The 14,123-nt window shown below is 51.5% G+C and overlaps 1 protein-coding gene across 2 annotated transcripts in view; it reads right to left on the reverse strand.

Moving 5' to 3' along the window:
• DRP2 (dystrophin related protein 2) overlaps positions 1-14,123 on the reverse strand; it is a 48,008-nt gene that overhangs the window by 7,634 nt on the left and 26,251 nt on the right. For both annotated transcript variants that reach the window (XM_073360814.1, XM_073360813.1), the window contains exons 6-20: positions 10,996-11,264; positions 10,251-10,397; positions 9,649-9,727; positions 8,008-8,068; positions 7,000-7,061; positions 6,489-6,563; positions 5,668-5,869; positions 5,241-5,326; positions 4,634-4,791; positions 4,149-4,315; positions 2,942-3,053; positions 2,259-2,395; positions 1,790-1,855; positions 623-688; positions 188-331 (exon numbers count right to left, since the gene is read on the reverse strand). In XM_073360814.1, coding sequence (XP_073216915.1) covers positions 188-331; positions 623-688; positions 1,790-1,855; positions 2,259-2,395; positions 2,942-3,053; positions 4,149-4,315; positions 4,634-4,791; positions 5,241-5,326; positions 5,668-5,869; positions 6,489-6,563; positions 7,000-7,061; positions 8,008-8,068; positions 9,649-9,727; positions 10,251-10,397; positions 10,996-11,264 — 1,831 coding nt within the window. The remainder of the gene's footprint in view (positions 1-187; positions 332-622; positions 689-1,789; positions 1,856-2,258; positions 2,396-2,941; positions 3,054-4,148; positions 4,316-4,633; positions 4,792-5,240; positions 5,327-5,667; positions 5,870-6,488; positions 6,564-6,999; positions 7,062-8,007; positions 8,069-9,648; positions 9,728-10,250; positions 10,398-10,995; positions 11,265-14,123) is intronic.

The following is a 14,123-nucleotide window of genomic DNA, read 5'->3' on the forward strand; positions in this document are numbered from 1 at the left end:
TGTATCCATCCCCTTCAATCAGTCATTCCCCCCAGCGCCTGCAATTGTTTCCATCGCTCCTCTCTGAACTCCAGCCTGCTCGTCCAGCCCTTGGTGAGCCAGCTAAGACAGTGTTTCTCTGGCTCCTTTCCCCTTTGAACCAACCCCAGTCTCACCTGCTAGCCATGGCTTTTGGCCACACACATACCTGTTCTCATCCTCTAAGTGGGCCAGGATTCTCTCCAGCTCCCCCTTATCCTCTGTGTTTAGGCTGTCCTCGACCTTTGGGCTGCACACCAGCTCTCTGTCTGTGATTGGGCTGGAGTGACGCAACAGGTACTGATCCTCATCCCTGTCACAAAACACCAGGAGGAGATCGGTGAGGGAACTCTAGCGATGGGAGCGCGAGTGGAAGGAACAGCTGTACGGAGGGATTTTTGTACAAGAGAGGCTGGTTCTGTATTGCTTAGAACAGGGGAATCGAACTCCTGGGTACAGAGGGTGACTATGCACCACAGATAGGGCAGGACAGATAATAGAGGAGGAGCTTCTCACATGCCCCAGACAGCCAGCCTCAGTATATCTCCCCATGCAAGCTTTGCAGAGAAATACATTCAAAATATAGAGAGATGCATCAACTCACAGGCTATCGTCTGGGGACAAGCTGTCATTAAACAAGGAACAGTTCTGGCTTTCCATCTCCGCGAGCCTGGGGAAACAAAACTGTGTTCATACGTGCCCAGGAGAACCAGTGGATGTGTCTGTATGTTCTATACACCACAGTTCCCGGGGTCTCCTGCAGACAACTAGACTGGACGTCTTCTCAGCTGTTCTGCCCCCAGTGTCCCTGTCACTATTTTTTGTTCTAAACATTTTTGTCCTTCATAGAAAAAAATTGTAAACATGGGTAGATTGTCCTGAGAGAGATGAGCCCTCCATGTGGAGGCCACCCAGGGCTCATCACAACCGAGCAGCTGTTCCATGTAGCATATGGACTTCAATCCTACCTGGAGGGTGGGGTAGTATTAGGGCACTGGTCTGGGAGACCCAGGGTCAATTCCCAGCTTCATCACAGAGCCCCGGTGTGGCCTTGCCCTAGGCACTTAGGCCCAGATCCACACAGGTGTTTATATTTCTAAATCATTGATTTAAGTGCAATTGAAGCCTAAATACCTGTGTGGATCAGGGCCCTCATCTCTGTGCTCAGTTCCACACCTGGGTAATGGGGACAATAGCACTGCCCTGTCTCACAGGGGTGTTGGGTGGAACAATGCTTTATGGATTGGGAAGCTACAGCAGTGGGGCCCATGAAGTCCCATGGGATGACCTGAGGCAGGTGGATGGAAACAAAAACCCCAAGGGGGTTGGTGAGGGTGTAACTGGCTTGGACAGCGGTCTGGCTTGTCTCTTAGGGGAAGCATGGTAGCTCAGTAGGCCTCTTCTTTAAATACAAAATTCATGAATGAAAATAAAGGTTCCGTAGAAACAGAATGGTCGCATCCCAGCCCAGATTAGCCCATCTGGGCATCCCACTCCAAAGGGGGGCCCTGCAGCTGCGTCACTACCCTTCTTCCCCTCCCAGGACCAGGGCTCCATGTTTTGGAACTAACCTGAGCCAATTTTAGCCACGATCCCTGCCTGTGAAGTGATTTTAGTCAGTGTCGCCTGGAAAGCCCCAGCAGAGGCGTGTATGGAGGAGGTGGGGGCACTTGGATTGTTGGGGTTACTTCACCCTGCAAATTGCAGAGTGAGGGCTGCACACAAGGCGGACAGGAGACCTCATTGGGCAGCCTGCACCGGCGTGTGGTACCTGCTGGCGAAGTGTTCGATCCGGGAGTGGGTATCGGCATGCGGTAACATCGGGGAGGAGGCTGGTCTGGAAGAGACACACACAGGTCAGTGAGGCTCTGTGGTTCCTTACTCTGACCTCTGACTACGAGAAGCTACCCTGGTCCCATTTGGGTCTAGAAGTGCCAGGGACAGTTTGGAGAAGCATCACTCCCGTGAGGTTAAACAGGAAGCTGGAAGCAGCATCTCCACCAAACCCTCCATCAAGGGAGAGCGATGGGAATCCCAGATCTTCTTCCAAGGCCTAGACACCAATCCAGCCTCTAGAGTGAAACATGAACCATCTTCACCCTCTGATCCCTGCAGTGGGATCATTTCAATTTGAATTTCTGCCCCCCTCCCCTGCAACTGGCAGGTCCCCATCAGTGTGTATCTGGGAGGGCGGGGGAGGAGTATCAGACAGGGCTGGTTGGTGCCACAGTAGCACTCACGTCTCACTGAAGTCAGCTTCCAGCACAGACTGGACGGGCAGGTAGCCTCTCTGTGGATGCTTGCTGAAGTACTGCTTGGTCCGGAACTTGTTTTTTAGAGTCGTAGCAAAGTCTCTCATGTTCTCACTAGAGGTGGTCTGCAGAGAAACAGACACACCAAGGCTTTAGTGAGTAAGGGGTGGGGACATCCAGAGGAAAGAAATCCCTCAAGCCCAGCCTCAAACAGGGCAGAGGGGGAGAGTTTCCAGAGCACAGGCCAAAGATGCATGCAAGAATTGTGCAACGAGCAGGGAAGAGCACGAGCAAACAGCTGCACATGGAATCAGGAGTGTGGCTGGTCATATCACAGTGCAAGGCCATGCCAACATGCACAGTATCGGGGACTGTCTCTGCACTTTGCATCAACGGGCTGGAGGGGCAGAGCCTGTGTTTACCGTGACAGCTTTGTAATCAGCAAAATGCACTTGTGTAGGCAGCTTCTGTCACGCACAGGCAGAGCTGAACAAAACATCGGCTAAGCCATTTCTGGCACTGCACAAGGCTACCCACAGCAGGAGGGGGGTACAGCACTGAATGAAGAGTTTCCTGCAATACCCTAGGCTGGCTGCCCTTGGCTCCCTAGCCACGTGAGACAGCGAGTGCTCAGCTCTCCCAGCACGACAGCGGGCACCCCAGCTCCGTACCGGGGTATAGTACTCCATGATGGGATAGTGGAGCTTGTTCCCTTTGCTGGCTCGTCCGGTCAGGAAGCAGGTCTGACAGATATCCACGTTGAACTGCTTCAGGCTTCGGTACCTGGGAAGATGAAGTGCAGTTAGGGAGACAGCATCAATCTTTGATGCTTTGTCTCCAAGCCTCCCGCCCCCAGGGGCTCTCAGCAGGGGACCGCTCTGCGGTAGCATGTCTGGCTCACACCGTGTGCTCCTCACAGATCACGGCAGCTCTGGTTTTTCTTGTACATCACTGAACCTAAAGCACGGCTCAGAGGCGCTGACCCATTCACTGTCCCCAGAAGCCAGCCAGCTCCCTCCCTCTCTTCCTGCAGGGACAAAGGGTCTCTCCATTTGATATTTGTGGCAGTACCTGTCTGAGGCACTGCTGATATGAATGCCCAAATTATTGACATGGAGGTCAGAGGTCACATCTAAAACCTACTGCAAGTCTAGGGCAAATGGCCTTTTCAGCACAGGGTCCAGCTGTTGACCAGCCCCTGCTGGTCGGGGCCCACCAGTAATGCCTCCAGAATGGCCACAGCCTGCCCAAGTGCTAGACAAACCCACTCCTGGCAGAGACCTCATCTCCCAGCCTCAGGGGAGAGTGGGTGAGGGTGGGGACCCCACCCACCCCAGCCCCATGGCCCCAGCACACCCTTTTTATTTTAACATGTTTGGTGTAACTGTGGCCCTGGGTTGGCGGCTGCTATCTGCACATCAGGCATGGCCTGGGCAGCGCAAGCTTCCCTCGGATCTGCTGACAGGCCTCTGCCCTACTGGCATGGGAAAGCAGCTCAGTCTCCCTGCTGAGGTAGCCAGCTAAGGGTCCCATAAAGTACCTGCAGCTGGTGCTTTGTGATGGTCTCCATCCAGGGGATAAATGTCTATCAAGTCATTTCACAGAGGTCACGAACTTGACAGCTGGGTCAGCTTTCTGTCACACTCACCCTGAGCCAGGGTCCAGCAGACCGCCTCCAGGAGACTGGGCTGAGGTCCCATTCCACGCAGGGTCCCCACTCTCCCCTGAGGCTGGGAGATGAGGTCTCTGCCAGGAGTGGGTTTGTCTAGCACTTGGGTGAGATTCATCCCAGTGTAACCCCACTATCACTGGCTCCCGCAGAGTTCCCCTTGCTCCTAAACTGGCTGCAGGGACTGCACACACAGTGGCTCTTCGTACCTGAAGCCTTTGATGGGACACTGTTTGCAGACAGAGCACTTGGTTTGGTGCTTCACTTGCTCAGCAATGGTCACTCTGTGCAGGACAGCCAGCCACACCATGGACTGTGGCTCCAGGTTGGCCCATTCCAGGAACTGGACGACCTCGATCACAGGCTTCCCGTTACTCTAAGGAAAGAGGAGAGAGATAGGAGCAGATCACGCTGTGAAACACCTTCATGGCTCCAAGCACGGAGCGAGGCAGAGATCTCTGCTAGCCAATACCCGGGGTGGCTCCTGTTCCATCCCCGCATCTCTGTCCCTCTCCCTGCTGAGCTGGTACCATACCCACTTCAGAAAAGGTATATACGTCACAGGAGGTAGCTCCGACACTGATCTCCCCCGGAGCCGTTCCCAGAGCTGCTACCACTGCCTCCCTGCCCATTGGATGGACCCCTCACAGGAAGGGAAAAGGCAGAAGGATGCATCGCCACTGACGTTACTTACGAAGCGGAAGCAGCTGCGGACACTGGGCTCCACATTGCTGCCCCCAAACGCCGCCACCTCTCCCAACTGGCGCGGAACCTGAATGGCCTCATGCAGCAGGATACTGAGGTGCCGCTGGTCGCACAGACCGCCGGGATTCGCCACCTGGCCAAAGAGATCTGCCGGGAGGTGGCCCAGCACCACAGCAATGAAGAGAACAAGGGTGAGAGACCAACAGCAAAGACACTCCCACTACAGTTGTACAGGTGCGTGCCTACCCCCCACCCCATGGCTGGGGATGCAGCTTTATTTGGGCAAGAGGAAGGGAAGCGAGAGGACGGAGATGAAGCAAGGCTTGGAGCTCTGATCCCGAGACTGACTCTTTGCCACAGCTGAGCTGAGGAGTTCACCCAAGTGTGTCTATATTTGCACTGCAGCATTGTAGTCCCAGCCTACTAATCTAGGAGGTATGGGATTCAGAGAAAGAGGGGGAGTCGTAATGCAGAGATTAGTCATGGTAGGAGGCTCCCATCAGGCAGGCCTCCTTGCTCAGAAACTTCACTAAGCCCGGAAGCCTCCCACTCCTGCTCTGACCTAGTTATTCCACGGACCCTGGGTGGTGACTCACACTGGAATTTCTCCTTCACCTCTGTGCCACACAGACATGCAATGCCAGTCTTGAAGGACAGCACTCGCATCTTCCCGCTGCGACCGCTGAAAAACAGAGAGGCACAACGCTGAGCCCCTCTGTTCTGCGAAGGTCGTTTTCTTAACAGAGCCCAGTGAGTGCCTGCTGGGTGTTCAACAGCATGAGCTTCCTCCCAGCAATGCCAGCTGGACCACTGCAATGCCAACTTCTTCCCAGGAGTGCCCTGCCTATGCCAGCTGGGCCCCAGCCCATGGCAGTGTGAGCTTCCTTGCAGCACTGGCCTGGCTGTACCCACCCGAGCTCCAGAAGTGAGGTTCCCCTCCACGCAGTGCCCAGGCAGTGCGCAGGCTCCAGCAGCGGCAGCTTTATGGCTTTGAAAGGAGTCAGGGAAGCTGAGAGCAGGTACCTATCGAAAACGTTGAGCAGCCAGTTGAGACTCATGTCCACGCAGAGCGGCACGTTGACCAGAATGCCCCTCTCCTCCTCCAGCCGCTCATAGAGGGCAGTCAGGCAGTGGATGACCTCCACCACGTCCATCACGCGATCGCTGGGCTGTAGCTCGTGCTCATTAAAGATTTCCAAGGCTGTGTCCAGAGTCACCAGGTCCACTGAGCAGGCCAGGGGCAGAGAAGTGAGGGATTGGAGGAGCAGGGAACAGGGAAAGGAAACATTACAGATCAGAATGAAGAGGAGAGGTATGGACACCTTCTCTGAAGACATCAGTCCCAAACACTACAAAAATACATCATCAAAGAGCCACCATCTATTTAAAAGCCACCTTTCTGTCTGGCATTCTTTCCCCTACTGTGGTTACAGGTAACAGCTAAGATCCCAGTCACTGAAAGATTACAGGGAAGCCGTGTCTCACTGTTTTTTTCCGTGTGTTTACTCTGGCCATTGGAGAGCACTTTGTGTAGCGTCTCACTGCCCAGCGAGTCAGTTTCCCCTCTTTGTGTTGGCCTTCCACAGCAACGTGGCAGAGAAAAAGATGTGAAAGCAGAGGAAAATGGGACTGAAAAGCCAAAAGAATCACAGGGGCTCTGACGTGAGGGTAGGACTGACCCTACCATTAACATAATTGTTGAACTTGATCAGAGAGAGTTGACAGTCTCATCGAACCAACCCCAAACCCAAATCAGTTGCTGCGCTCCAACCTCTCCTCGTAAGAACTGAAAAGCTCCCCAGAACAGGAGGGCAGGAGAGGCAAGGACAGTGTCTGGTACTCACACCGCAGAGCTTTCTGGACACGGCGCAGCTTCATGGCTGTCCGATACGCAGAGAATTTGATGTTGTTCAAATCGGCTGCAAAACAACATGAAAGAATTGAATATAACTGTGGCCTGTGCATCTTCATTCTCAGAGGCAGGGAAAGGAGCACTCACCAGTCACAGACTTTGCAGGGGAAAGTGTCCTTTGAATTAGCACAGAACCCAAGCCAAAGGATGTTGTGCCAATTCTAACAAACAAAAGGATCAATCCTCCGTCAGGGACAAAAGGTGAGGAGGAGCGAGCGTGACAGAAGACAGCACAGAATCACACCAGGTCTCTGCTAGACTCTGGATCCATTATATTGAGGGGAGCTAAGCGGAGGGAGTTCTGCCACTTGTCAGGGTGTACTGGGGGATTGCTCCGAGTCCTGTCGTATAAAGGGCATGGAAAGGAGAGGCTGTGTGAATCAGTGCTCTCCATGGGCTCATGCAGTGGGGTCCCCAAGGGAGGTGCCTAGAGTGGCTCTTACCTAGCGTTTGATATAACTCGGTCATCTTGGGGTGGTCCCAGCATGTCGTCTGAGCCTGGTGGCTGAAAAAAAAGAAGGAAACCAAATCACTAAACCTGTAAATTAACTGGCAGACATGTGAACAGGCAGACGGCTGCAGCCAGCCATTACCCCCTTTTTATTGCAAAGGGTCCCCAAAGTCTGTGCTGCACTTCCCAGATCGGAGCTCCCTCTGGTCCCAAACCAGGCAGCAGATGCCTGCAGGCCTCTGCCCATCACCTGACGGTCCCGTCCTCCCATCTCAGCATAATGGTGCACAGAGATCCCACATGCCGTCTTCCGGGGGGGGTGGGGGGGGAGGAAGGGGCAGTGATAATACTAAGGGGATTCCCAGTGCACACAGGCAGGGGTGCATTTTGGTGGCAGGGGGTCCACCCCGGTGGAATCAGGTGTGATGAGTTTGTTCTAACATCACTGTTAATTTCGCCTCCAGCCCCACCTCTTATGGGCTGACTGCTAGGGTCCTTCCTCCTACAACATGCACCCACTACTCTCCAGTGCCCCAACGCCTGCTAACACCCATTAGGGGGTGCCTAAAAACAGCACTTGCTAAACTACGCCCCACACACACACAAACACCCCCCTCTAATATCTGCAAATGTCCCCCCTGCAAAACCTAATGAGAGTCCACAGAGCTGGGAATCCTGCAAGGGAACACATCTCTTGCCCAACCACAGCTGAATGTGGGGACCCACCTAGGTTCCTACTTATACCAGAGACTGCCCAGGGAGGATCTCTGTCCAAGGGGAGAAAGGACCACTTGGGCTATGTCTGGTGTGATTGGAAGGCGATGAGCTCACCGCATGAGATCCTGGAATGGATAGAATTTGTGTTTTGCCCCATCAAGACCACGTAGGTCTTATTGGAGGTGAATGGGAAAGTCACACAGGGGATGGAAGACAGACAGAGTGCCCCGGAAAGTGAGACAGAGAGACCAGCCACTCTTCCAGGCTCTGACTGTACACTTACTTGATGTAGTACGGCACTTTATTGGGTGAAATTGCTCGTTCCCAGGGAACCTGGACAGAGGCTGCAAAAAGAGACAGATACAGACGTGCCTGTCAGTCAAACTCCTCTCTGATGAGAGATTGCAGCCTACCGAGTGCTGTTCTTGAGAGCAGAGATGAGGTGGGGCTAGGGACGCAGCACTCCTTGTACTGTGAATGCAGAAATGGAGTAACCATCTCTGTGCCCCCAGCCTCACCCCACTCCCCACAGTTGGCTACGGACAGGACCCTGCCACTGGGACACTGCCATTGCCCCAGGCAGTGGTCCCTGGTCAGTGAAATCCTTCCTTACAAGGTCCATCCTTGAGACCCCAATGTGCATCAGTGTGGGTGGGTGTACTGCACTGGATTTGGGTGCTGGAGGGTGTGTTGCTACCCTCTAATGACTGGGCCACAGCGTGAGAGACACCTGCTTCTCTCACTCTCATTAGAGATCTCCGTCAGTTCAGGAGAGGCCTGTTTTTCTGGAGCAGAAAGATCAGAATGGACAGGAGACCTACTATAACTGCATTGGTTGCCTGCAGCACCAGTCATTGTCCGGGGAAAGGAAACCCTTTCACCTCCAGCACCACCACCAAACAGCTCACCTCCACACGGGCACTTTATAAGTACAGTACCAAGGTCAGTGCTTCTAAACCTGGCTCCTAAATCCATGTGCAGGCACCCAGGCCAAGTGACCTGCTCTGCAGAGGAGCCGAACACCCACTAACCCCAATGATGTCATTGGGAGCTGTGGGTGCTCAACCCCGTAGAGAATCAAGCCATTTTTATGTAACATCAGATATCCAGGTTTGGAAATGTTGTCCTAAGTGCTTTCCACTGCAGGGTTTGCCATGGTGCCAAGACAGCCTCCTGACAGAGCCAGCTCACTGACGTGAGAATAGCATCCTGCTTTACAATGGAAAATAACAGGCGCATTCTCACCGCCTTACCCACCACTGTGGGCTATGGGAGCTGACTTTTTGCTGCCATCTGCCATCGAGCCCTGTGGAGTCACAGGATTACTGAGTTTGGCACAGCCCCAAGTGCCAACTGGGAGCTGCTTCAGGCTCATGTCACCATGTCTGTGTCATTGAATGGGGCGCCACTCCACCTGACGGGCACACGTGGTTAGCAAATACGGATCATAATAGCCTGGAGAGCTGCCTCCTGCATAAGGGCTTGTCTCCAGAGAGAGTTAAGATTCAGGGAACAAAGACCACTTTACTTCCAAACACGAGCATCCACATGGGTTTAAAGCACTCTCACTGATGCCAAATGACTTCACACTTTACTGGATTTGTCGTATTTTTCCTGAGTGTCCCCATATAGACAAGCACCTAAATCCTGTACCCCGCCGGTGTCATGATGCTATCAACCTTGAGTAATGCCATGTGTCACTTAGGAACTGCCACTCAATAGTGCCTCTTTCAAGCTGGTTACTGGGGTTGCCCTGGCAGAGCTAGGCCAAGGGGAATATGTCTCTGGGGGAAATCTTGTGTGGCCAAGGCAGTAAGAAAGGCAGGCAGGTGTGAATCTGTACAAAGCAATAGACACAGTGCTGAGCTTCTCCGGCCAGGGGGGTGTCTGATGGTGAGGACACTGGGAGGATCTGCTCACGTACTGGAGAGGAAGTGCTGGGAACCTGGTCCAAAGTCCCGATGGGCATCCTGGAGCTGCTTCAGGCGTTCATTAACCGAGGCCTGGGAGAAGGGGAAACTGGAACTTAAAAGTGAACTTCCCCAGGACTTCAGCTTTTAGACAGGCCAGGAGGCATTGCACATGTATTAGCATGGCACTGCAATGCACCACCCCTCCCCCACATCCACCACCTTCCTGGATTCCTATCCCCCAACAACCAAACCCTCCTGCCCACTCCCTCGCCTAGCTAATTCTCAGTCCCCACAGGCCAGATCCACACTATGGCTCCACTGAAGTCACCTGAGCTGCACCCATTTACGCCAGCTGAGAACCTGCCCCTATGAGCCTCCGTTGTGCCTTGTCCCTCATGTTGCTTCTGTTCTCCAGAATCCCACTGCAGACTCACCACCTCCCTGTCCCAATGGCCTGCTATCTCCGTCTCTCTTAGAAAAGGCCCATTCAGACCTATGACCCCAGATCTCTGTTACCCTTGTTGCACTCTGACAGCCCCTTCCCCATAATGTCCAACTACTGTTCACAGGGCACCCAACTTCCCTACTTTGCCCCCACATTGCCCCTTCCTACCTGCAGTTGTTTCCATCGGGTGTTGATCTGCTCCAGAGCCCGGGAGTTCTCCATGGACAGATGCACATCTGAGATAGCAAGCTGGTGTGCGAGGTCATTAACTAGCTTCACCCCGTCCTTCATGGGGGAGAGCTCCTCTTTAAACAGCTAGAGCCCCCCATCCCAAAGAGAAGAGACACAAGGTGGGACAGAGAGAAAAGCCACTCACCTTACTCTTTCATTGTAACATCACTAGCAATGCCCTGATGCGGGCCTGGGTACACCAGCAGCTGGCACTGCCTGGGAGAGCGTGTGGGTGGGTGGGAATCACTGCTTAACCCTCCTTTTCTGAGAGAGCTAGAGCAGCAGAAGGAACCCAGCAAGCCAGACTGAAGATGCACACACTAGCGCTATGATGGAATTGAGTCCCCTTGCTTGGGATACTAATCAGATCCCAACTAGTAGCCAACAAGAAGAAGAGTCCTATCCAGAGAGTGCCTGGTTTGAGCAGGTACAGTGAGGGGAATATGCTCCACTGGAGAAGACCTCAGGATTATCTATCCCTCCAGACATCACAAGCCAAATTTGCCCTATCAGTCAGTGGAGTCACCACTAGCGATGAACTGGTCCCTCTGATTTTATCGGTGTCCAGACAGGATTTTGGCACAGTCCTATTTGAATAGTGACTTTATCAGACTGCAAGATCTCCTCCAGTAAGAGAGACACAACTGGTCTCCCTTAGGGACAGAGAAAGGGTGAGATGTACCTTGGTTGCCTGGATGTGCTCTGGTAAGGCATCGATAAAGAGGTCCCCAATGGGCTCCCAGGTTTCTCGCACACTCTCGGCCTGGTCCAGTGTTGTGCTAAGCTCCTCCATGGCTCCCTTGACCTCCAGCAGCTGTTCCAGTGTCCGTTCAATGTGACGGTGCTGGTCAACACAGCGGGCAGTGAGCTTCTCCCACAGCTCACTGGCCACATTCGCCTGCTTCCAGACAAAACGGCTGATGTTCTGGATCCTCTGCCTTGGAGAGACATCTATGAGAAAAGCAGCAGGGCCACAGTGAACAACCAGGAGATCCCAGCCACAGCAGGGACAGCCAATGCAAGGGTGGGGTGACAAGAGGAAGAAAGAGGAGAAAGAGAGGAGAAGCCAGGGAGAATTGGGAAGAGAAAGAACAAAGGACAGAGAGAAGGGAGAAAGGAAAAAGAGGACAATTTCAGTACATGTCATAGAATCATAGAAATGCAGGGCTGAAAGGGACCTCGACAGATCATCAAGTCCAGCCCCCAGCGCTGAGGCAGGGCCAAGTAAACCTAGACCAGCCCTGACAGATGTTTGTCCAACCTCCTTCCCAAAAGCCCCCAGTGATGGGGATTCCACAACTTCCCTTGGAAGCCTATTGCAGAGCTTAACCACCCTTGGAGTTCAAAAGCTTTTCCTAATATCTAACCCAAACCTCCCTTGCTTCGGATTAAGCCCATTACTTTTTGTTGTACCTTCAATGGACATGCAGAACAATTGATCACCATCCTCTTTAGAATAGCCCTTAACATATTTGGAAACTGTCACCAGGTCCCCCCTCAGTCTTCTTATCCAAAAACTAAACATGCCCAGTTTTATTAACCTTTCCTCCAATTTCCCAGAACTGGACACAGTATCCAGCTGAGGCCTCACCAGTCCCGCATAGAGCAGGACAATTACCTCCCAGTACGACACTCCTATCAATACACGCTGTTAGCCTTTCTAGCAACTACATCACCTTGCTGATTCATATTCAGAAGTACTACCATCTAGCCAGTTATCTCCCATTTTGTAGCTGGGCATTTGATTTTTCCTTCCTAAATGCAGTACCTTACCCTGGTCTTTTTTGAATTTCATCTTGTTGATTTCAGACCAATTTTTCAATTTGTCAAGATAGTTTTGAATTCTAATCCTGTCCTCCAAAGTGCTTGTGACCCCTCCCAGCTTGGTGTCATCCACAAATTTTATAAGCATATTCTCCACTCCATTATCCAAGTATTCCAAAGTATTGTCTAGTACTAGACCAGGACTGACCCCTGCAATACCCCACTAGATACACCCCTCCCAGACTGACAGTGAACCATTGATAACTACTCTGTGCATACGGTGTTTCAACCACTTGTGCACACACCTTATAGTATTTTCATGTAGCCCACATTTTCCTAGTTTGCTTATGAGAATGTCATGTGGGACCGTTTCAAAAAACTCTTACTAAAATCAAGATATATCACATCTACTGCTTCCCCGCATCCCCTAGGTAAAAATAACCCTGTCAAAGAAGGAAATTAAATTGGTTTGGCATGATTTGTTCCTGACAAATTAATCTAGCTATTCCTTATAATCTTATCCTACTCTAGGTACTTACAATATGATTGTTTAATAATTTGTTCCAGTACCTTTTCCCTGTATCAAAGTTAGACTGACTGGTCAGTAATTTGCCAGGTCCTCTTTGTTCCTCTTTTTAAAAATAGGTACTATGTTTGCCCTTCTCCAGTCCTCTGGGACCTCTCCTGTCCTCCATGAATTCTCCACAATAATTGTTAACAGTTCTGAGATTGCTTCAGCACCCTAGGATGGATTTCATCAGGCTCTGGTGTCTTGAATGCATCTAGTTTATCTAAATATTCTATAATCTGTTCTTTCTCCATTTTGGGTTGTGTTCTTTTCTCCTTTTTGTTAATATTAGTTATGTTGACTATCTAGTCACCATTAACCTTTTTAGTGAGGATTGAAGCAAAATAGGCATTAAACACCTCATCCTCCTTGATATCAATTACTAGTTCTCCTTCCCGGCTAAGTAGAGGACCTCCACTTTCCTTCATCTTTCTCTTGCTACTAGTGTATTTAAAGAACCTGTTCTTGCTGTCTTTTATGTTCCTTCCTATTTGTAACTCACTTTGTGCCTTAGCCTTGCTGATTTTGTCCCTATACACTTGTGCTATTCTTTTGTATTCATCCTTACAATTTGTCCTTGTTTCCACTTTTTGTAGGATTCTTTTTTGATGTTCAGGTCATTAAAGAGCTTCTGATGGAGCCATATTAGTCTCTTACTATTTTAGTCTCTTACTAGTCTCTTACTATTCTTCCTAACTTTCTTCCTATCAGGATTGTTTGCAGTTGTGCTTTTAATATTATCTCCTTGAAAAACTGCCAGGCAGCTCTCCTGGACTTCTTTATCCCTTAGATGTTCTTCCCAAGGGACTTTACCTACCACGTCTCTGAGTTCTGCTTTTTTTAAATCCATTGTCCTTATTCTGGTGCTCTCACTCCTGGCTTTCCTTAGAATCATGAAATCTATCATTCAGATCACTTTCACCCAGGTTGCCTTCCCTCTTCAGATTCATTCCTCTTTCAGCATTACAGCTCAGCCTCTCCCGCTGCCAGTCACAAGCTTCCTGCCCACCAACATCCGTCTGATCATGGCCGGCACTCACAAGTGATGGCTTTGGCCCATGAGGCTAAGCTATTTTCCAAGCAGCTTGCCTAAAAGAGTATCAGGGTACAGCATGCACATTCCATTGGACACAGTGACCCTGCAGCCAGCGCTGCTACATCCCAGCCAGGAGCTGCCGGTCTGACAAAGGACCTCTGAAGGACTGCGCCCACCAGTAGCTGCACCTGTGGTACCAAGGTGAGTACTCCGCTGAAGGAGTCAAGATGGCCCTATTGCCTTTAAAGCACAACTCCTAAATGCCTTCCCCAGGCAGAGACAGCCCCTCAAGTTACAGGCAGCTTTGCCTGGGCCCATTAATGCAAGGGGAGTGTTATCCCTGTTACACAGATGGGGAAACTGGCGCAGAGAGAGATTAAATGATTTACCCAAGGACATAAAGCAGGTCAGGGGCAGAGCTGAGTGCCAATCAGTGTAGGGA

This window comes from Lepidochelys kempii, chromosome 9 (genome assembly GCF_965140265.1).
Source record: "Lepidochelys kempii isolate rLepKem1 chromosome 9, rLepKem1.hap2, whole genome shotgun sequence".
Taxonomy (NCBI): Eukaryota; Metazoa; Chordata; order Testudines; family Cheloniidae; genus Lepidochelys; species Lepidochelys kempii.